The 24,970-nt window shown below is 43.6% G+C and overlaps 1 protein-coding gene across 2 annotated transcripts in view; it reads left to right on the forward strand.

The window, feature by feature from the left end:
• The window catches only part of LOC124259887, a 61,941-nt gene that overhangs the window by 5,919 nt on the left and 31,052 nt on the right, over positions 1–24,970 (forward strand). The window contains exons 3-15 of one of the 2 annotated variants that reach the window (XM_046694108.1): positions 6,059–6,576; positions 7,992–8,166; positions 10,404–10,570; positions 11,265–11,889; positions 12,343–13,770; positions 14,219–14,398; positions 16,379–16,602; positions 17,727–17,880; positions 18,754–18,854; positions 19,563–20,435; positions 21,630–21,859; positions 23,799–23,995; positions 24,632–24,640. In XM_046694108.1, the coding sequence (XP_046550064.1) occupies positions 6,059–6,576; positions 7,992–8,166; positions 10,404–10,570; positions 11,265–11,889; positions 12,343–13,770; positions 14,219–14,398; positions 16,379–16,602; positions 17,727–17,880; positions 18,754–18,854; positions 19,563–20,435; positions 21,630–21,859; positions 23,799–23,995; positions 24,632–24,640 (4,881 nt within the window). The remainder of the gene's footprint in view (positions 1–6,058; positions 6,577–7,991; positions 8,167–10,403; positions 10,571–11,264; positions 11,890–12,342; positions 13,771–14,218; positions 14,399–16,378; positions 16,603–17,726; positions 17,881–18,753; positions 18,855–19,562; positions 20,436–21,629; positions 21,860–23,798; positions 23,996–24,631; positions 24,641–24,970) is intronic. The other variant, XM_046694109.1, reaches the window with a different exon arrangement.

Below are 24,970 nucleotides of genomic sequence, written 5' to 3' on the forward strand. Positions count from 1 at the left end.
AATATTCAGCTAATTAAAAGCATACGATGATTCTGTTTCTCATTGAATTAACAGATGCAAAACATGGGCGGATCCAGGAATTTCGATTGGTTGGGTTCAGGGGGTTCGAACACCCTGAACCCCCCATTGGCTCCGCCAACGCAAAATAATCTTCAAGTGGTCATCATTTTCAGGGGGACCACCCCCACTGGACCCCACCAATGCACCCTCTGGATCCGCCAAATGCACCAAAAAAAAACCTAGCTTATCCTAAGAGCCTACTTACGGGATCGGTAGGTCAGGCTCGCTGACATGTCATCGTATTCCAGTTGCGTAGAATGATGCTCATGGTGTTGATCACTGGATTGTCTGGTCCAGGCTCGATTCTGTAGAGACCGCCGCCATATAGCTGGAGTATTGCGTTAAACAACAAACAATAACGAGTGTGTGAACCCAATTTCTGGTGTCCTCCACCATGATTTTGCTGGAATGTTTCTAAAAGCGGCGTTGCCCGTGAAGATCCGGGGTAGAATAGGTCTTCAGCAACCCATGCTTGCCGTACAAGGCGACTATGCTTGTCGTAAGAGGCGACTAACGGGATCGGGTAGTCAGGCTCGCTGACTTGGTTGACACATGTCATCGGTTCCCAATTGCGCAGATCGATGCTCATGCTGTTGATCACCGGATTGTCTGGTCCAGACTCGATTATTTACAGACCGCCGCCATATAGCTGGAATATTGCTGAGTGCGGCGTAAAACTAAACTCACTCACTCACTAAAAGCGGCGTAAAACCTTACTCAATCAGTCAGGGTTATGACTCCTAAACGTAGTAGTCCGGACTTATGCAGGTTTGTGTATTACTCCCCCGCGATACCATGCCACCGTCTGTCATGGATACCCGGATCTAATTGTCTGTCGACCCAACTGCATTCGTACAATGTAACGAAACAGCAACTTGATTCGTTGACAAAGGTTGCAGCTAGACTTGGTCGCCTGGGATTTGTTTAGCGACAGAATACATTTTCGAACACTGCTTCAAAACAAACACTTATCTGCAAGGAACCAAACAGTTTGTTTTGACAACACACATTGATTTTCCATTTTGTTCAGAATAACAATTACTTGTGAAACAGATTTTAAAACATTGACTAAATCATTGTTTTCTCTATTATCTGGAATGTTCTTTTTGAAAAGTATTTCTTTGTTTATGATGCCAGGAAATAGGTTGCTAGAGTAAAATACAATAACTTTAGATCCAATATCCTTACTAAATTCTATGAACACCTCCTGGACTGCCTCTTGTATATAAAGATATTCTGACCACAAATGTCGCCAAGGACAATTTATTACATACGTTTTACCCTGAAAAATGACCAAAGAAATCTGAAACCCCTTACAAAATGGTCTTCACAAACGTAATGCTGTTGCAATATTTAGTTATTTTTCTGCACAATTACTACAATGTCTATATTTGCTTCTATCCGGCTTTTCACCATTTCGCTAACGCCGCCGGTCCTGACTTTCGTGGTCCCTGGAAGGTGGGTCAGTATTGCTGGTGGAGCCGTAGGTTAGCTTAGAGCTAAAATGGTCGTTCGTAACAACACAGACCGGGTTCGATACTCCCCGAGAGTGCAACGTAATATTCCTAGAACATTGCTAAAAGTGGCGGAACACTATATTCAGTTACTAGCTACTGGACTCCGATGTTCGTGCCCAGGGTCGACACTATTTCCATAATTAAATACAGGGCTTGTATGTCCAATGTGGAAACACAGGGCACCGACTATGGCTACTTATAGCAAAGTACCTCTGACAGAGTTCTGTCCCTTCTCCGTTGCAAGGATGCTTTTACTTTCGATTTTCTACAAACATTGTCCCTCATTTGTCAACTCTATCATAGGCGGATCCAGAGGGGGTGTGCAGGGGTGCGCAGCCCACTTTTGTCCTGAAATTTTATTAAATGACCATTGAAACTCTCGTGAAAATGAAGTGTGCACCCCACCTTTCTCAATAGTGTGCACCCTTCCTTTCTCAAAAAGCTGTATCCGCCCCTGTCTATACCCGTGTTCATTGGTTAATAGGATAAATCATCATCTGCATCCCTATTGTTTTTCAATCAAAAAGTTATTATAATCATCTTTTTTGTAAAACCTGACTTGTCATAAACACATGCTCTGTCATCGTATCGCATGGTGACAATCACTGGATTGTCTGGCCCCGACTCGATTTGTTTACAAACAATATCATACAGATGTAATGCTAATGAAACAAATATCTGCTCATGATATAGTCACAATTGTACAATCGACTCTGCTTTTAGCAGCGTTTTCTTATGAATGTGGCAAGGGTTTTGTCGCTTCCGTTTGCAAAAGAGTTAGTGAAACAATATGATACTATATGAAAATCTACTGTATGAATAACCATACATAAACGTATAACATGTCGATGTTCATCTCTATAGTCATAATATGAGTAAAGCATGAGTAAATATACTTTTATGTAAATACTGTTTGGTGCGGCGTAAAACTTCACTTACTCACTCACTTAAGAAACTATAAGTGACACGACCCGCCTTTGGGTTTCCTGTTCGAAAGAGACGAAATAAGCCCGCGATACTTTACTTTGGCACGGTTTGTTAATTCCCTTTGGAAGTCATCATATTGCAACAAATCTGAAACCTCTTGAAACATCACAGATTCGTTCAACGGCTTTGGAAACTTCCATACAGTTCGTGGCAACAAGCATGTTATTTGATAATCGATCTGTCACCCGACCCTTTATTCGTGGTATATTTCACAGTCCTGTTTTGTTTACACAGACCTTAGTAAACTAACAAATCAATACAATTTTATAAAACGTGCAAAGCCTTGACTTGCATACGAGAATTGTTTATAGATAGAATTATGGATCAATATCGATCTCCCTGCTTGTGTCGTGTCTCCATGGCAACATCAGACGCTGATTGATCTGTCGTCATCAACACATTCACTTACGTTCAACGTTTTACTGACTCTATGGGAATCGATAAAAATTATTTACAGCCTGGAAATCCGTCCTCCTTTTCCCTTGGCTACACACGTATAGATCGTTTCAAACCTGTTTAACTGGTTGTCGTTTTGTTTGACTTCACACGGCAGCGTGTACGATGAAGAACAACATCGGTACTTAGTGTTATATCCTATTTAGTTGCTCCAAGCTCTTCTGTGAAAGGTTGTGGACAGCAACGGTTGCGTGGAAGGAATAATAGAACGCTTAGATCCATAACCAGTGTATCGATGTTTATTGGATCTGAACACAACGGAATATATCATACAATCAGTGCGGTGTTCAGAAAGACTTCAAGAACACACACGAGGGTCATTCAAACGGTTTGACCCGTAAATCAGTGCAGATCAGAACAATGGATGAATGTATTGGAAACTTTAACGTAGGACATCTAGATAGATTTTCAAGTTTGTCTTTGTATGTACAAAGTAGATCTTGAACTTGCCAAAGAAATAGTACCGTAGTGATTCCTCATACACACCGTCGACCGTCTCCGTGGTGTAGTGGTTAGAGCGTCCGCCCGGAGAGCGGAAGGTCGCGGGTTCGATCCCCGACCGCGTCATACCAAAACACCTTAAAATATGGTACTTGTTGGTCCCTGCCTGGCGCTCGGCATTAATGGGTACAACAAGGACTGGTTGGCTCGGAGTCAGTATAATGTGTCTGAGTGGGGTATTCATGCTTCACTGCGGCATGGTATCTCAGTGGGCTAGCACTATAAAACCAGGTTCAGTCTGGGCTCGTACAAGCAGCCGCACATACACATACACACGCATGCACGTCGTCATATGAGCGAAATATTCTCAAGCACGACGTTAAACCCAATTTCACCTCACCTCACCTACACACCGTCGTAATACCGTAAAGATTCTATTCCTTCCGTGTATATACCGCGACAGTTTCGCCAATATGACGCGATAATCCTGAATCAATATCACGATAATTCCGCAAACATAATCTGTAATATAATATACCGCGCTCGTTCCGCAAACATACCGCGGTCATCCTTAAAATATATCACTTTAATTCCGCAATCATACCGCTGTAATCCCGCATACGATTCGCGGTAACACACCAATGCGATGGTAAGCTGTAAAACGAGGACAGGTGAGTCCATATTATACGACCGCTTCGATCGATAATAATACACTAAGGAATGATAATCAATCTATCACGCCATAGAGCCGATATTGCTTCAGGCAAAGGATTCCAATGATATCAAGGCATCCTGTAAATGGCCGAGTCTGGGCTAGGCATATAGGTGGTTGACTTCAAGATAGGCGTTCACGTACGATGATACATACTATGTAAACCCGTAAAGATTCGGGTCTTCAGTTGACCAGGCTTGTCGTTAGAGACAACTAACGGGATCGGGTGGTCAAGCGTTGTTCTCGTTTCCCAATTGTACAGATCGTAAGCGCCAGTTCCAATCACACGTAACGGAATCCCAGACAAGACAATCAACGTAGAGAGAATATCGAGTAAATTCTAAGATAGTTTCAGGGTAAAGTGTTTTATATAATTCATTCAGAAAGACACACCCCAAAGTTTTTTTCTCTAACTAAATTAGCATTCAGCAAAGTTTCTAATAGAAAAGACTCACCTAATTCAAAATGAATTTTTTTTAGCAATATAAGTTCATATGAGTGTTCAACAAAAACACGAACGTTTTTGTTATAGAATTTCTATATACGTAAACAGTTTAGTGCAAGAACAAAGGAATACTGGTTTTTACCCGTTCAATCCATTGTGCGTCAGATGTGACGAGTAAATATTGGGTTCCCATTTTATTTCCGTTCAGAAATACCTCTTTCGAAGAATTCATCCCATCAGTAAATTTGACGCTGGATATTTCAACGTCCTTTCTATCCAACTGAGCTTCTTCGAATTCATATTTGAATATTAGAATCTGTAATCCTGGACTCATTATTTGTACTCCAAAAGGCACGACACTTAAAGAAGTTATGAAATGTTGACGAACTTTTTTATTTGTATCTTCCAATCATTGTCTTCAGAATTAAGTCAGTTCGACATAGCAATATAGCAAACAAAAGAAAACTGGCAGCATTTCATGGGTCTCCGGTTGACTTTGACAAAACTGTCAAAACTGGATGTGTACTGAGAGAGAGAGAGAGAGAGAGAGAGAGAGAGAGAGAGAGAGAGAGAGAGAGAGAGAGAGAGAGAGAGAGAGAGAGAGAGAGAGAGAGAGAGAGAGAGAGAGAGAGAGAGAGAGAGAGAGAGAGAGAGAGAGAGAGAGAGAGAGAGAGAGAGAGAGAGAGAGAGAGAGAGAGAGAGAGAGAGAGAGAGAGAGAGAGAGAGAGAGAGAGAGAGAGGCTCATTTGTATCACCGCCGCTTTTAAACTTCTGGGAAACAATGAGGAACTGTATAAATATTTTATAGTGTAAGTTAATAAATGGAATCTAGGGGGATACGAATATTCCACACTCATACCAAACCTGTTTGATTAAGGTGCACTGTGACTGTCGTTAGCCTTTCTGAATGTAAAGGCTACGATAGTCTTAGAGTTAAGTTCTCGTTACCCCAGCTAATAGAATATCTCCAAACATTTCCCATTTCAGACTATTCAGAAAGCATGAGTTGTTGTTGACTTGTCTGTTCAATAAAACAGTTGTAGCACAGAGATGATCAAAACTCTTTGGCATTTGATTTTAAGTTACATCTGACAACATCATGACATAAACTGACGTACAAAAAGTACACATCTGGTGCTTAAGGATTAATTTTATAACTATTTTAACATATGTTTTAATTTAGGTTTACACTTTCTCAGCAAAGTACAGATTTTAATACTTTTCGAGGATTGAGTCAGCGGTCTAACCCACCCAGAGACCTGAGTTGGCTGAGTGGGTTAGATGGCTGACAACACGTACACAGTATATGTTACTGTCAGGTCATAATCAAAACACTTTCAAATTATGTATTTTTGAAAATAATACCATAAGACCAAGCGTGTGTTTTCTTTATATCTGTCTTTATAATATTGACAATGTCATGCATATTCTCCACGGCAGGTTCCCCCCATGGCTGTTTCCTTGAAGACATCAGACACCGCCATCTCCCCTTCAGCCCCGGTTACTATGACCCAAACGGCCTCACCGTAGAAGTGTGTACCAACTTGTGTGGCGCCTACACAGCAATATACGCAGGTTTGATATCAGGTCGGTTCTGTTTTTGCGGTGACAAGGCGCCCAATGCTACCTATGCTACCGGCGCCGCCAGCTGTTCCACCCCATGTACCGGGGACGGGTCTCAAATGTGCGGGGGTGAGAACTACCTCAGTGTGTACGAGTCTGCCCAACCAATCAAGAAGGTGGATCTGAGCGTCGCTCCACAATTCGCGAAGACAGGAGACCCGGTGGCGTTTTCCATCGACGTCGACGCTGGTGGGATCTTGACGTACCAGATGAACTACGATGACGGTAATGGTGACATGAAAAACAACGCTACGGGTATGTTGACGAAGACGTATACGATTCCTGGTCAGCATGACGCAATGGTTACCGCTATGGACACTGCTGGGGCTATTGTGGTGAGTCTGTATTTTTTTAGTCTGTCTAACAGCCCCTAAAATATGTTATTTCCCCTCCGCAAAGCCCTTTCGGAAATAGAAAGGCCCCGATTCGACCAATTCCAAATCTGTTTATTTATTCAGTGATTGATTGATAGAGTGAGTGAGTGAGTGAGTGAGTGAGTGAGTGAGTGAGTGAGTGAGTGAGTGAGTGAGTGAGTGAGTGAGTGAGTGAGTGAGTGAGTGAGTGAGTGAGTGAGTGAGTGAGTATGGGTTAACGCCACTTTTAGCAATATTCCAGCCACATCACGGCAGGGGACTCCAGAAATGGGCTTCACACATTGTACCCTTGTGGGGAATCGAACCCGGATCGAACGCTTTAACCACTAGGCTACCCCTCCGCCCCAAGAAAGTCTATGATACGCTATCTACCATGACATGGAACTGTGGACATCGAAGATATGCATCTGCAGAAAGCTTTTTATTCCTTTCAAATGGATTGCCCAGTGTGTTGGCGATAAATTTCCTTTCTTAAATTGTTTGAGTAAGTTGCAATTGATAAGTATCATCAACCTTGGAACAGTACTAGAGAAAACATCTCGAGATATACAATTGTCGGAAGGATGACAATATATGGATGAACAACTTCTTCACATTGAAAGCGACGTGTCGGTGTAGAGTCTAACATGTGATGAACAGAATTAAAGGATAGAGAAGCATATTTACAAGCGTGAGGAGATGCCTGTACAGTACAAATCTGGATTAGGACTAAATGCCTCTCAAATACGTTATATACAATTGTCAGTTACCTACACTATATCCAGGGCGGTGGGGTACATGTAACCTAATGGTTAAAGCGTTCGCTCGTCACGCCGAAGACCCGGGTTCGATTCCCCATATGTGTACAATGTGTAAAGCCGATTTCTGGTGTCCCCCACCGCCGAGATATTGCTGGAATATTGCTAAAGCGGCGTAAAACTAAACTCACTCACTCACTCACTACAATATATCCCAAGGTGGCATGTGGTCTATTAATATAAAGTAATCAGTTCTATCTGTAACATACAACAATCAAAGTTTTTTACCAAAGATGTCAACATTATAGGGTAAGGATAGTGCTGTTTTAGTGTTGTTCTAGTGTTGTTTTAGTGATAGTGTTGTGTTTAGGATATATATAGATCCATTGATTTCAATCTTTAAATGAGACAAATTGCTGTTTATATCAGACATACTGATGTCTTTATATCAGACATATTGCTGCCTTTATATCAAACATACTCCTGTCTTTATATCAGACATCCTCCTGTCTTTAACTGAGACATATTGCTGTTTTTATATCAGACATACTGTTGTCCTTATATGTCAGACATACTGTTGTCTTTATATCAGACATACTACTGTCTTTATATGAGACATATTGCTATGGTGTTTTACAGCCGAAGTCCAACGTGGCAGGTTTAGTCGTACAAGCGCCCGTCAAGAACATCACCGTCGAGTGTCCCTTGTTCGTCACCGACGAAGAGGACAAGTGTGTTGCTACCATCACTGAGGGGACTCATTTACGTTTGACGGACACCGTGGACAGCACAGAAAGGACCATTGACGTCGCAGGTAAAGAGGACAAACACATAACAGTAGAAATCACAGTGAATAAGTTTAGTTCTTACGCCGCTTTTAGCAATATTCCAGCAATATCACGGCGGGGGACACCAAACATATTGCTGTCTTTATATCAGATATACTGTTGTTTTTATATCAGACATACTGCCGTCTTGATATCAGACATACTGGCTTCACATATTGTGCCCACGCGGGGAATCGAACCAGGGTTTTTCGGCGTGACGAGACGCTAGAAGTAGAAATCTGAGCAAAGGAATAATAACTTAATTGATCATGAATCTACTTAATCAGTCCGAATACATTCCTATATAGCTATCCCTGTAGCGTCTTGAAAGAAAAGTTGACTGCAGTTTATGATAAGTGGCCTGAGCTTAACGTCGAAAACCTATCGCGATTTAGATTTGACACTTTGAAAACCCAAGAACATGACAGATATAACCATGATCTTCATAGATCTACGTATCATTTACATTTGGAATCTTCTACGTAGATGATAGTATTTTTGAAGACTGAGACAATAATAAGCTTTAATAACTTGGATTTTCAAATTGTCAAAATCTGAGAGCATCTCTTCATAGAGAGTACGTAAGAAAAGTATCTAACAAAAATGTATGCTCATATACTAGCCACATAAAGAAACTGTGCATTGTCAAAATACTATCCCAGTTGATAAGTACGATAACAATGTCAAAGGTACATATAAACTTTAATGGAGGGATCATGAGACCATAAGAAGTCGGGAGAATTTCAATTGAAAAGTCAATCACAATGACGTCACGAGTCCAAAAGCGGGACAGGGGTCAAACGACCATGTCACAAGCTCAACAATGGGTATGTCCACCATCGGCACTGAGAACAGCAGTGCATCGACGACGAATAGAGCCTATCAAACGTGCAAGGAAGGCTTGTGGGATGTCACGCCAGATTCTCTCAAGTTCTGTTGCAAGGTCAAGGACGTTATCTGGCGGATGAGGAAGACGGCGTAGACGTCGATCCATCTCGTCCAAAACATGCTCTATCGGGGAGAGATCCGGTGAATTTGGAGGCCAAGGCAGTAAGTCAACGTTGTGGTGTTGCAAGAAATCCATAGCAACCCTCGCCGTATGAGGGCGGGCATTGTCCTGTTGGAATGTTGTTAACCCAGGGCCATGACGTTGCAGAAAAGGAATTGCCACAGGTCGAAGAATCTGATCCCTGTAGCCCACACCAGTTAAAATGCCCTGAACAATCACCAAAGGAGTTCATTGGCGTGCTGTTATTCCACCCCAAATCATCACGGAACCACCACCAAAGCGATTCCTCTCCAAGACACAGGCCTGTGCATAACGTTCACCCACGCGTCTATAGGCACGTTGACGTCCATCACTATGGGAAATGTTAAACCTGGACTCATCTGTAAAAACAACATTTCTCCACCAAAACAAGGGTCTGCGGACATGATTTCGGCACCACATTCGGCGAGCTTGTCGATGACGTTGTGTCAGGATAGGCCGTATGGCGGGACGTCGTGGTCTGATCTCGTGATGACGTAAACGTTGTCAAACTGTGTTAGGGGTGGATACGGCGAAGTCCCGGGATGGTTCGGGCAGTCATCACTGCAGTCTGAAACCTGTGGCGAAGATGGGTCACCCTTATCCATCTGTCCTGTCTTGGCGTTGTTACACGTGGACGTCCAGAACGTGGCCGATCGATGACGTCATTTGTGTTCTGGTAGCGTCTCACCAGTGCAGAAATGGTGTTCCGGTGGCAGTGGAAATGTGCAGCCACTTGTCGTTGAGACATTCCCCGACGTACCATCCCAATGGCCTCATGACGTTGTGCAGACGTGAGCCTTGGCATGCTATGCGTTCCAATAGCCGTTTAATTTTTTGAACGATCGCAAGGGCAGGGGTTGAGCTTTCCAAAGTGACAGTATTGTGTGGCATTCATTTGCTCTGTTTCTCTTTCCCGGAATGCACGTGCAACAACGTATTACACGTCTCAAGGACGAACCCACTGACGTCACGGAACGTGGGACGTACATGCATGTTGGATACATGTCATTCATCTCTGAGTTTAAATCCTTATGTGTCTACACAGGTTTGATAAATTTAGATTTTAAATTTTTGTATGCACAGTTTCTTTATGTGCCTAGTATATATCAACCTTTTGAGATATGCTTTTGGGAGGATTTCGCTGTTATTTTAATATTAAATAAACATTTATTACCGGTATGTTGTCGTTGACAGATCCGATTGTGGATGGCGCTGGTTGTTGCGTGCCGTCGACGTCCGATCTTCAAGAGGCCACCACCAGCGACAACGACTACATGATGTACGCCTCTGAGTTTAAGTACGAGGGCGTGGTCACGCAGTGGGAGCTCTGGGCAGAGACGACTGGGACACTAACGCTCTTGGTACGTGACCAGTGATTGATATTATGAACAACGATCTGGTCTGGTGGTTTGTAGTCCTGTGCATAGAGCTCAAGACACAAACAAATCTGTTGAAGTTAAGCAACGTTGGGCGCGGAGAGTCCTTGGATGGGTAACCGTGTTTGGCATCTTGACTCCTGAGAATTTTCTAGGACTTCAGTCCTGCCCCACAACGAAGCACATGTGATGCATGTGGTCTCACCTTAGGCAAGCGAGTTTGTTCAACATTGCTTCTGTTCACCAAGCAGAAAATGGGTACCCTGTGGGATAAGTCATGTGACTATAAGTGATGTAGGATGTTTGATGAAGTGATGCATTATGTTTGATGGGGCGATGTAGGATGTTTGATGGAGTGATACGGGGTGTTTGATTAAATAATGCATGATGCTTGATGGAGTGGTGCGGGTTGTTTGATGAAGTTATGTAGGATGTTTGATGACGTGATGCGAGATGAATACCACTTTGATTAAATCAAGGGCAGGGGTAACCAAGGGTCATTGTCAGGGTGATTCTTGTATTTAAGCCAACAACGGCGGATCTAACCATTGTCAAACCTATGTTACTGTGTGCCCAGTTGCGTTCTGTCAGTACTGTTACTGGATGTAAAGATATTCGTTTCAGAACTTTTCCTGCTGATCCTGATTTTTATCATTCATTTATTTTATTGCATTTATAGATCCTAAAACCTGGATGCGCTGACTATTGCTATGAGTCTAATGCATGTGGAGCGTGTACTGGATTGACTTGCACCAACCCCGACATCTTCTGCCCCAGGGCTCAATCCTGCTCCACAGGATGTACCCCTCTCGACAGACACCCCTGTGCCGCCCCCCTATCTGACTACACGATCCGTCAGACAGTCACCCTCACGCTTACAGCCACCGGCTATCAAGTCATCGACTCTCAAGAGTACACCCACGTCTATCCTGGGGATATCATCGCCTACAGAAAATCAGCAGGATCTGCTGCATTGACAGTGTCCTACAATCAAACAGAATGTGACAGAAGCTATCCGGCCTCCACAACCAATTTTGCAAAAGCAGCTGGAACCTCGATGTCCAATACCCGCCATCATCTCAGAGCCATTTACTCAAGTCAGACCAAGGTGTACCTCACCTACACCTTCACCACCGCCGGTACATACTCGCTGACCACCAACGTCAGTAACATTGACATTCCCTTCTCCGAAATGAACATCACCGAGATCGAAGTCTTACAAGGCATTAATGCTACTGTCATTGAAGCTGCCATGTATTGGGTTACAAATGAGCAGGGAACGCTAAACATCCTGCCACACACAGGTAAGGGTTTCTTCTGTTACTTTCAGGGGCAATGGGGTAGTCTAGTGGTTAAAGGGTTCGCTCGTCACTCCGAAGACCGGGTTCGATTCCAAACATGGGTGCAATGTGTGAAGGCCATTTCTGTTGACCTCCGCCGTGATAGTGCTGGAATATTGCTAAAAGCGGCGTAATAACATACCCAGGCTGTTACTTTTAAAACATTTAACACAAGTGACAAAAATCATGGTTTAACACGAAACATTTCTGAAAATCGACTTTAGAAAAATATTCAGCTTATATAGTTATAGCACATTTTGTAATGAACTAACATATGAATGATAACAAATACGTTCGAATTACATCTGATTACGAAAAGACAATGACAGCCTACTATTATGATTTCTTCCGTGCTGACAAAAGTTGCTTTCTTAATTTTGAGTGAATGATGTTGAAACCAACCTTTGTTTCCATTAGGAACCAACGTAAAACGCAACTGGGACTTTGGTGATGGATCCACAATTAACGACACCACAACTGACCACTACAATCACACGTTCACATCAAAGGGCGAATACAATGTCTCGGCCATATCCTGGAATCAACTGACCAGTAAATCCAACGTCACAACAGTCCTCGTTGAGGACAGAATTACTGACTTCACAGTCTCGTACAGCCCCTGCGTGACCCTCACCAGTTGCCCTTTCACGATCCAGTTGACAGGGGGGTCGGATTACACTATCGAATGGGACTTCGGCGACTCCACTTCCAATACCACTCAGGAGGCCGACTACGGTAACAACGACATCGTCAATCACGTCTACAGCATTGGTAACAACTATACAGTAACTGCTAATTGCTCAAACCACGTTAGTTCTATCGTCTTCGTCTTTATTGTAGCAGTGCAGGAAGAGTGTCTTGGGTTGGCGTTGGTCAGAACTGGAGCTGAGAAATTAGTAAACTTCAGAATCGAATGGACATTGACTCAAGGATCAGACTGCGTGTTTAATTTGGAATTTGATGGCAACACCATTCCTTTTGAGTCTGGAGATATTGTCAGTAAGAAATGGCAGACGGCGGTCCTTCCTGGGAAGCCGGCGAACGAATATCCCCTGGTTCTGATAGTGTCCAACATGCTTGGTTCCAGAAACATCACCGAAAAATTCATCATAGAAACTGCAATGAGGGACGTATCAAGCAGCTGTGACACTGCGAAGACCGGCACCAATATGCCTGTAAATTGCAACGTGCAGATGACAGAAGGATCAAACGTTGCATGTACATGGGACTTCGATGACGGTACCCCAGCGGTTACCCACGATGAAGGACCCGCTGACTGGGCTATCCGCGCCAACCCTGTTGAAACTCGTACCCATTCTTTCACCATAGGCAAGCTACATAATGTGAGCATCACTTGCGCAAATAACGACCGTTCTGAAAGTCAATACCACTCAGTTCTCGTCATACAGAGCGTCGTTGACGTCGAGCTGGTCCACAGAGAAACCATATTCTTCGCTCCTCCTGGCATTGGAGCTTTCGCCTTTGAAACTGCTGGAGGGACGCCGAATGAGGCTCAAGCGGAATTCGACTTTGGCGACAACCTTGGCCTCGAGACAATGCCGCTTCAAATGGATTACAACTATACCCACAGTTACAGGGACCCCGATTGTTATGCTATTCAGGCTAAAATCTGGAATGAAGTAAGTGGCAAGAACTTCACAGGCCACCAGATGTGCGTGATTGATCCCGTGGAGGACCTGGTCGTCACAGCAGATCCACCTGGAGCTATAATAAGTCAGGCAGCAAACATCAAGGTCATCATGTACCGTGGTCCAAGCGGTCTGTTTGCAAACATCTCCTGCGACTTTGGCGACGGTAGTGGAGCACAAACCTGGCAACGGACAGGTAACATTTATTGGTACCTTTGGACATTTCGATAAAAACGACAATGAAAGTAATGCCATATATTATAAAGTTAGAGTGAGTCTCGTTTTACGCCGCACTCAGCAATATTCCTGCTATTTGGCGGCGGTCTGTAAATAATTGAGTCTGGACCAGACAACCCATTTTCAACAGTATGAGCATCGATCTACGCAATTGGGATACGGTGACATTTGTCAACCAAGTCAGCGAGCCCGACCACCAGATCCCGTTAGACGTCTCTTACGACAAGCATGGGTTACTGAAGATCAATTCTAACCCGGATCTTCATGTGAAACTAAACGCACTCACTCACTCTCTCACTCATTTAATTCCTGAATGAACAACGCGTGACACGTAAAATGTGTCATGACATGAGCCTTGAACGCACCATCCCCATAATCCAAACATGAGAGCAAACCTTTACTTCCAGGTTCGGGACAGAACGGTGAAGACGTACGTCAGGTGACGTACGCTACGTTAGGAACAAAGACCATCACGTGCGACATCACGACTCCGCTTCAGTTTGAGACAGCAACATACCAGATAGAAGTGGATCAACCTGTCACTAATGACTGTGTTCTGTCTACAAACTACCCTGTCACCCATCCCAGTAAGTACGAATGCCTTTGTCGTAACTGCTAACAGGGCTTTAGTAAATCCTACAACAGTTACCTACCTTTGTATAATGGCCGTTTCACATTGTCTGGCAGTTCAGGCTCTCCACTCGCTTGGTCCGTCCAAGGTGAGGTGAGCTGAAATTGGGTTTAACGTCGTACTTGAGAATATTTCGCTCACATGACGACGTGCATGTGTGTGTATGTGTATGTGCGGCTGCTTGTACTAGCCCAGACTGAAGCTGGTTTTATACTGCTAGCCCACTGAGATACCATACCGCAGTGAAGCATGAATACCCCACTCAGACACATTATACTGACTCCGAGTCTACCAGTCCTTGATGTACCCATTAATGCCGAGCGCCAGGCAGGGACCAACAAGTACCATATTTTAACGTCTTTTGGTATGACGCGGTCGGGGATCGAGCCCGCGACCTTCCGCTCTCCGGGCATACGCTCTAACCACTACACCACGGAGGCGGTCTTGGTCCGTCCAAGGATACTAAGTCAAGGAGTGAGGTGTCGGTTTGAGGGGAGGGAGGGGATGGAGGGATTGGTTTGTTGGTTGGTATGTTGTTTAACGCCTGGAAGTCAGAGTAACAACAAGTACCATTTGTAAAGGTCTTTGGCATCACCTGTCAAGGAGCCAGCCTACCTCAGACAGACGTTATGACTTTAGCCGTTATGCTAATTAATGGGGAATTAACGCAGGCTAAAGGACAGTCCAGGTATGCTTGGTTCGAATTCCCAATCTTTCGGATTACTCAGATCTTAATCGCAAAGTTTGTTGGTTTGTTTGTTTAACTCCACACTCAGCAATATTCCAGCTTTGTGGCGGCGGTCTGTAAATAATCGAGTCTGGACCAGTCAATCCAGTGATTAACAGCATGAGCATCTATCTACGCAATTGCGTGTTGCACGAGTACGTAGTACAACCGGTCTATACAGTAGATTGTAGGGGATACATCAGAAAGTAGTACAACCCGACTATACAGTCGAATGTATAGTCTGTTTGCAGTGAAAACGTAACGATGAATTTCACTTTAAACAAAATAGTAAATAAAAAAAAGTGAAATTAAGATTGCGAATCCTCATAATTTTACCTTGCCGATTAAACAGTTAAATTTCAGAATTTTACTTAACTTAGGATAAATGTTGTTTAACAGACGATCATAGATTCAAATCGCTATTATTGGTTTGTATTACAAGGGAGTAAACGCAGTAATTGGAACAGTGATACAAATGCACGTACAGTACGTGATGAGCATTAACTTAGACCAACCCTACTTGTTCTCGGTGTTTCATTTAATGTACATACCCCTTGAAATACAAACCAATAAATTCTGAGATTTAAATGCTAAATTGGCAAGGTAAAATCATGAGGATTCGCACTTCTGATTTCACTTTATTTGATTTACGTTTTAGTTTAAAGTGAAATTCATCGGTACGTTTTCACTGCAAACAGACTATAGTTCCTTTAGTACATGTTTTCTTGCTGCATACTCTCAGTAAACAAACGTTGAAAGCGTTCGCCAATCACGCCTGTCAAGCCAGAGTTCGATTCCCTACATGGGTAGTGTGTGAAGCCCATTCATGTTGTCCCCCGCCGTGACATTGCTGGAATATTGCTAAAAGCGCTTAAAATCCAATTCACTCAATCACAGAATTAATGACTGAGTCATTCATTTACGCCGCTTTTAGCAATATTCCAGCAACATCACGAATTCCAGGACACCAGAAATGGGCTTCACACAGTGTACCCATATTGGGAATCGAACCCGTGTCTTCGGCGTGACGAGCGAACGCTTTAACCACTAGGCTACCCCACCGCCCCTGGGTATGGAGATAAAGCGTCGCGATGACAGCCTTGACCCGATGACCTCGGGTCGATTTTCAATATCAGTACATTATAGGAATCCGCTACGTTACCTCCGTCGCTGATAAAAAAAAGTTATATTCTACATTTGGCATTTCAGATCAAATTGAATTCTACGTAGAATGCGCTACCAATCCAATGCCGACTAATGCCCAGGTGACTATAGACAGGGGGGATGGATCTCCTCCAGTTACAGTTAATGTTCCCGCTTTGACGGCTGGAACTCGGGCACTCATCCACAGTTACACCCCTGCCTCTGACGGCCACTACGTCGCACAACTCACCATGGCTAACGGAGGCTCCAGCATCAACGCAACGTTGTTTGTAAGTGCACGTAAAGCTTTTTGTCACATCCGTGAAGACTCGGATTAGAACTAGTCAACCCACACGTGTCATAAGAAACAACTTGGGGGATCGGATGATCTGTCGGTAAGTTGGTTGGATGTTTGTTGTGCCGCACTCAGCAATATTACAGCCTCATAGCGGCGGTCTGTAAATAATCTGGAACAGGCAATCAAGTGACCAACGGCATGAGAGTCGATCTACGCAATTTCGATACGATGACATGTGTCAACCAAGTCAGCGAGCCTGGCCACTCAATCCCGTTATTGTGGCTTCCTACGACAAGCATGGGTTGCTGAAGACCAGTTCTAACCCGGGTGGTCAGGCTAACTGACCAATTGATGTATGTTATTGCGTCTCCCGATGATCGATACTCGCGATGCGCATCACTGGATTGTCTGGTTCAGTATCAATATTCATTATCCTCGATTATATCTAGGCTATACGTTCCGATAAATCTCCACTTGTACCCTGGATGCATCCACGTTGCATCCATGTATTACCTCCCTTTGCTGGCTTTATATCCAATCAGGCGTCTACGCTGGAAAGTTGAACGTACCAATCACAAGGCTTCTATCATAACTCACTTCCACTTCTTCGGTAAACAGTAATGTCAAGAGGTAGAAGGAGTTGTTGCATATACTTTTTAAGGTTTCATACGTGTCAATTTGTCTGTATGAATTTTTCCCTAAATCTGAATCGCACGGCGAGCAAACCTTCACGGCTGCGGCCGCTATCTTTGTTGACAACGGCAAACTCGGTTTTAAAAGCTTATGTGATCGGCTACTGTGAGAAGGCGGAGCCAGCAAAGGGAGGTAATACAATCCAGGGTGATAGTGGAGATATATCGTAACGTATACCTTGGAGATTATCGAGGATGAATATTCACAGACCATTCACATAGTTGCTGAAAGCGGCGTAACATAACACATAGTTCGGGGCAAGTATCCGAAACAGCGTATCATTCTCATCCAGATTCTGACATAATCTCAACGTTACATCTAGGGGAGCGAGTTCTAGTAATTTCGACTTGAGTTTTCTTTAGTAGACACAGAATGTCGAAAACTGTAGATATAACCATTGATCTTGAGCTTTGTGCTTCCCAGGCGGGCAGTTACATCCCGCTGACCACCACAGCCTACACGTGTCAGTACAAGCCTGACATTCCTGTCAACGGCCCCTTGCTGAATGGTCTGGAAGGGAGTAATGTGAATTTCCCCACAGGAACCCCTATCTCCTGCACTACAACTCTAGGAGCAGGTAGGTACACTGTCTTCTACCCATACAAGAGCGGTTGGAAAGCCAAGTGGTTAAAGCGTTCGCTCGTTACACCGATGACCCGGGTTGAATTCCCCACATGGGTACAATGTGTAAAGCCCATTTCTGGTGTCCCCCGCCGTGATATTGCTGGAATAGTGCTTAAAAGCGGCGTAAAACCACATTCAATCACTCACTCTACCCATACAGGGGTGCAATGGGGGATATTTCAGGTGTTGTTCAGAACATTTGAAAATGGTTTTCTTCCCGCCTTCTAAAATACCATTATAGACGTTTGTCGGTTGCACGGCTGCCGGTTGCTTAAGAAAGAGATTATACATATGTAATTACAGACGGCTGTCATATAACTTGGCAAGTGCATGTTCATCATAATAATGAAACGATATCGGGCTTTAAGAAATGTATTAAATGAGCGGTGGATGGCTACTATTACCAACAGTATAGGGCCCGTACGTAGGTCACGGCACTTCGAGAGACCTCAGTACTTCCGGTGACAAACAACGTTTCATACCTTTCAAATTTCAGTTGACAGTAAGGAACCGATAATCCTTCCAGGAATATCAAATTTTCGATCTAACTATCCCCAACAATTAGCGACAGCCAAACATGGTTGTGACTTTGTCCGGTCTTGTAAAGTCTTTTTTGGCGGTCGCTGGTTCTTGAATATACGCTTGTCACCGGAAATCTGGTACCGGAAGTAAGCTGGGCCCCATCTCGCATATCGCATGTTGGCGAACGCAAAGGGAGCCGGGAACCAGCTTAGTATCGGGAGTAGCGCCTCGCGAGACTTACAGGCCCTATAACTATGAAGTTCTATTATTGTATTTACCTGATTCATGCTATTGGTGTGTCCAGGAACCCCAGTGTACTATGTGATGACGGCTGTTCACACCAGTGGCACTCCGGTGGTCGTGTGCAACAAAACCACCAGTGTGTTCTCGTGCATGCTGAATGAGGTGAGTTACCTCCCCTGATCAGACCCAACCCCAATAAATTACAGGTTACCAAATTTAAGCTCACGGGTATTAACAGCTACCCCATCTTTCTAGTTTGTTGTCGGTATCTAACGTTAGTGTTTAGTTCTCTTCGCGTAGACCGGCGGGCACACACACGCACAAGCACACGCACAAGATATACCATTAGTGTTTGATTTACTTCCCTGGACCCGTGGAGACTAGTGCACGCGCACACGCACACGCACACGCACGCACAGACACGCACACGGATACAAACAATAACTTTAAAAGAATAGATTCAAACATCAGGATTATGGCTTTATGGTAAGGCCGCATAAAAAATGGGTCGGGAGGGCTGCTTTTACTTTTACATTTTTTTATCTTATGTCCAAAAACCTTGATTTCTCCAACAGAAAATCAAAACTTGTAAATGTAAAAAAGAATTTTAGCGTTAAAGAAATTAATATCTTAGGGTCGGGTTTTTATATGTGGCATAAACAGTAACCAAACTAATCCGTTGCGGTTTTATTACACTCAGCATAAATTGTATTCATCATTCGCCCATTCGGTTTTTCTAGGTTTACGGACCAAAGCATGCACACGAGTTGATTACAAATCTCAAGATCCCAGGTATTCATTCACAATAAGAACATATGTTTGTATCCACACTGTAGACATGCATTAATTGAATAACTATATCCATCTCAGGCTGGACAGTACTCGGTGGAGGTGAAAGTCATCAACCCGCTTGGGTCATCTACCCCGGAGACGAAAACCATCATCATGCGTCAACCAGTCAACAACATAATCGTCACCGAGCTAAACCCCAACGCCATAGCTGGCGAGGAGAAGAGTTTCCAGTTCCAGTTCGACGAGATGGGTGAAGACAGCTGCATGAACGTTGACTTCGACGACGGGTCAGGCACTACATACAACTACGGTGACCCAGCCCACTGTTCCATCTATCCAGACTTTGCCGGAGGAAGGAATGCAGGATCCTTGGTGAACCCAATGATTGTACGCTTCAAATACGACGCCGTCGGTAACTACAGGATCAACGCCACTATTTTCAACACCTTCTCTTCAACGCATATCAATTTATACCATTCGGTTAGCGCCCAAGATTGTAGCAAGCCAGAGGTTAGCATTGAAGATGGCATCACAAATTTTAAAACGCCCCTCAAGTTCAAGAAAAGCGCTGACATTGTCATCAGAGGCAAGTCAAACATCACATGCGCTGCTACGCTTCAAAATACCAAAAGATGGGAAGTTGACAAGATTAACGAAGAGTATGGGACATCTTTAGGCTCCGCTGGTTTTGAGTCGGACAAAGCTGAACTTGTGATCCGGTCGAAACAGCTGGACTACGGATTATACAAGGCCACATACAGTATTAAGATGGACCTATCTGACGGAACAAGTTTCATTGCCTATGCTCACACATTCTTCGAGGTGATCAAGTCTGACCTCGTGGTCGTCCTAGAGATAGGGGGCATCAGTGAGGTTGACCGTGGTGAGAATCTTGCTGTGACCTTCAGCCCTGAGATATATTCATTCGACCCCGACATTGCAGTTCAGCAGGTAAGCATATTGACATGAGAATTTGGTTCAACACTTCTAATAGCATTACTTTCGTTATGTAACCCGTGAAGAGCTGGGTTAAAATTGGTGTTCAGTAACCCATGCTTGTCGTTAGAGGCGGCTAACGGGATCGGGCGGTCAGGCTTGCTGACTTGGTTGACATATGTCACCGAATCCCAGTAGCGTAGATCGATCCTCATTCTGTTGATCACTGGTTTGCCTGGTCCAAAATCGATTATATACGGACCGCCGCCACATAGCTGGGAAAGTTTTGAATGCGGCGTTAAAAAACAAAAACGTTTGTTGCGTCACGACATCAGCATAATAAGGGTTAATGTCAAAATTCGACTTTCGGGAAATCCAGCCTCTCGAATATGGAGCTGGACGGTGATTAAAGCGTTCGCTCGTCACGCCGAAAATCCGGGTTCGATTCCCCACATGGGTACAATGTGTGTGAAGCCAATTTCTGGTGTCCCCCGCCGTGATATTGCTGGAATATTGCTAAAGGCGGCGTAAAACTAAACTCACTCACTCAATCGAATATGGTTCAGACAAACAGAAAGATTATCAAGAAGGATGGGATTTGAATCCACCATCATTCATTTTTGCACACAGTGGGGTAGCCTAGTGGTTAAAGCTCGTCACGCAGACGACCAGGGTTCGATTCCCAACATGGGTACAGTGCGTGAAGCCGTGATATTGCTGGAATATTGCTGAAAGCGTCGTAAAACTAAACTCACTCAAAGGATCTTTGCACGAAGAATTGCAGAGCCCGACTCACGAGTGAAATATAAATGTCTTCGTGTTCTATGTTGTTGTTGTAGGCGGTTGCCTGTTAAGACAAATAGCCCATAAGCATGTATGTTAGAGATAACAATACTGTCCATAAAAAAAACAACCATTGTGGACATCTAGCCAGCAGATTAGGTGACTACATTCAGGGTATCATATTAATTTATAAAGTACTCACGATTTCAAAATTATTGTTATAGTGTTTATTGAAAACACGTTTAAGCAAATTTATTTTCAATATCTTCTAAACTAAATTCGTCTACTAAAATAAATACGAAGAGTTGTATGTGCATATATATAATTGCCAGCAAAGAAGAATTATTAACAATGAAGGTTTATGATAAGACCAAATCAAACAAAAGTTTATAAGATTAAAAGGTTTTTTAAAACGTTCTCGTGCAGCCCTTCGCTGGATTCACGTGGAGCTGTAAGTTGCTGAAGAACCTATCCTTGCCAACTGCCTGCGACACGATCAACGGTCGAACAGGAGGCGTGCTCACCTTCAACACCAACGTGTTCGTGGTAGGAGAGCAGGTGGAACTCTCTTGTAACGTATCGAAAGACACAAGGACATCCGTCGGCTCCATTGTGGTCAACATTGTCACAGGCAATCCTCTCAACTTATACATCATGTAATTATATTATTTTATATCAATCATAATCAGCTTTGCATAACACGGGGTGTATGTTTTGAGCGTGCGACGTTGTGTTTTTAAGATTACGAACCGCCCTTATGTTGTTTATTAATGAATTGTAGAAAAATGTATTTACATATTGTTAACTTAGCAATCAGCAATGTTCTAGTTATATCGTGGCGGGGTGAGAGGGGTGTAGCCTAGTGGTTATAGCGTTAGCTCGTCATGCCGAAGACCCGGGTTCAATTCCCCACATGGGTACGGCGTGTGAAGCCCATTTCTGGTCATCCTCGATAATCTCCAGGGTTCACGTTACGATAACTCTCCACTATACCCTGGATGCATCACAACTCACTTTCGCTTTTTTTCAATTATCTAACCGATTAAACTTGTCAACACAATAATATATTGTTGCAGATACTCTGAAAGAAGGAGTTCTTGCATATATTTTTTAAGGTTTTTAGACCTGTCAATTTGTAGATATGTTTCCCCATATCTAAGTGTGCGAATAAACTTTGGCGGGTGCGACCGCTAATATTTACAAGCTTGGTTGTAACGGCGACTTATTTGATTGGCTACTGTGAGAATGCAGAGCCAGCAAAGATGCCTAATAAAATCATCGGGCCGAGCCGTAGATGAATACGGGGTTGAGTGGAGAGTTATCTTAACGTATACCCTGGAGATTATCGAGGATAATTTCTGGTGTACCCCGCCATGATATTGCTAAATATTGCTAAAAACGGCGTTAAACCATACACTCTCGTCACTCTAGTTATGTCACTACAGTCATAAGGAAGAGCCGGTTAGAGAATCAGGTGAAAGAAATCATAAAGTTGTGTTTGGGAATATTTCATCAAGAAAGGGATTCATATATTCCATGAATATTCTTCGAGGATTGTAACTAGGGTCCCTTTAACACTCTTTCAACCTCTATCGGTACCATTTGCGTTTTGAACCATTCTTACCTCTGGCAGGTTCAGTGATACCCACGACCCGTGAAGATCAAGGTTAGAATTGATCTTCAGTAACCCATGCTTGTCGTAAGAGGCGGCTAAAGGGATCGGGTGGTCAGGCTCGCTGACTTGGTTGACACATGTCATCGTATCCCAATTGCGTAGATCAATGCTGATGCAGCGGATCAGGTGATTGTATGGCCCAGACTCGATTATTTACAGACCGCCGCCATATAGTTGGAATATTGCTGAGCGCGGCGTTAAACAACAAGCCAAGCAACCAACCTACGAACCAGGCTCAATTCGCATCATACATTAGTGCGTAATTCTAAGGGAGGCAACTCTGCACTTCCCCATACGGGATGTATACAAAATATATTCAAGTGACAAATGGCGTCAAAATGTGACCTCATTAGATTGTTGGACCGCCTCCGTGGTGTAGTGGTTAGAGCGTCCGCCCGGAGAGCGGTAGGTCATGGGTTCGATCCCGACCGTGTCATACCAAAAGACGTTAAAATATGGTACTTGTTGGTCCCTGCCTGGCGCTCGGCATTAATGGGTACAACAAGGACTGGTCGGCTCGGAGTCAGTATAATGTGTCTGAGTGGGGTATTCATGCTTCACTGCGGCATGGTATCTCAGTGAGCTAGCACTATAAAACCAGCTTCAGTCTGGGCTAGTACAAGCAGCCGCACATACACGTACACACGCATGCACGTTGTCATATGAGCGAAATATCCTCAAGCACGACGTAAAACCCAATTTAACCACACCTCACCTCGTTAGATGGTAAACATTGTCTCCGACTTTAGTGGGGTAACCAAGTGGATAAAGCAATCGTTCGTCACGTAGAAGATCCAGGTTCGATTTCCCGAAAGGGTACAATGTGTGAAGCCCATTTTTGGTGTACTGTACCCTGATATTGCTCGGTTAATTATTGCTGAAAGCGGCGTAAAACTAAACTCACTCACTCACTGACTCAGGCCGGCGGGCAGTAGCATGACGACCCAGCAAGCGAACGGTAAGTTGGTGTCGTCGCAGGAACGTCTGGCGTTGGAGGTGAAGTGCAAGGACTGCCCCGCCAACGTCGCCCTCAGCTGCCAGTGGACAGCCGCCTCCTACGACTACAGATGGCCCTGGCGAGCATACTTCGACAGCGAAGTTGAGCCTCATCTTTCTGGTGGGTATTTATCCGTTGTCAGTAATATGTCAGCATCAGTTTTAATTACAAGTACACAAGAATCGCAAGGATTTAAATATACTTAAAGAAACTTTTATCTGAATCTACCTGTGTAAAATGTTGTCGTCATTAAAGGGTTACAAACCGCTCTGAAGCTATTTATTTCTAAATTTTAGGAACAGTTATTTACATATTATATATTTTATGGTGTTTGTATAAGTAAAATGGTTCTTTGTAATTCTCAATCCTAAAAATAATATTTATTGATAGAGAGAAACGCGTCGTATTTAACTTTGAAAGCCATTGTGGATTAAGGTTTTCTTAAGGTCATAAACAGTATTGACAATTAAGTTGCTTGTCTCTGTCCGTGCCTCTTGTAAGCGGTATTCATATACATCTGAACTTTTTTCATAATGTTGATTTTAGTAATTGCAGTTCAATTTCAGATGGAATGTTCATATTATTATGATATCTTCATGACACAGTGCCTGAATACTCTAACGCGTAATTTCAGTGTTAAAATTGCAGGCCTCTGTTGTTATTTTGATTAATGTACCTTTTAAGTAGCACCATTTGGATGCGATTCATTTGTGTATCAATTTGACTAACACATACTGGTTATTTTTTTCCGTTTAGCAATTGATGGTAAGGGTATGAAATATCACGGGACACTCTCTATCTCTGCACCGTCACAAACCTTCCACCAGAAAGACTAAAATAGAACTCTCTGTCACACAGTACTCAGTGTTCATTGTCAACATATAGACTAGCTTTGCCCTCAGCATACACAGTTTTAATAAATACAGTGTTACGTCTTAGGTACGATATATATTTATATCCATGTGTAGCACACCCGTGACGACCCGGGTTAGAATTGATCTTCAGTAACCCATGTTTGTTCTAAGAGGCGACTAACGGGATCGGGTGATCAGGCTTGCTGACTCGCTTGACAAATGTCATCGTATCCCATTTGCG

This window comes from Haliotis rubra, unplaced genomic scaffold, assembly GCF_003918875.1.
Source record: "Haliotis rubra isolate DU_JTF1 unplaced genomic scaffold, ASM391887v1 Scf74, whole genome shotgun sequence".
Taxonomy (NCBI): domain Eukaryota; kingdom Metazoa; phylum Mollusca; class Gastropoda; order Lepetellida; family Haliotidae; genus Haliotis; species Haliotis rubra.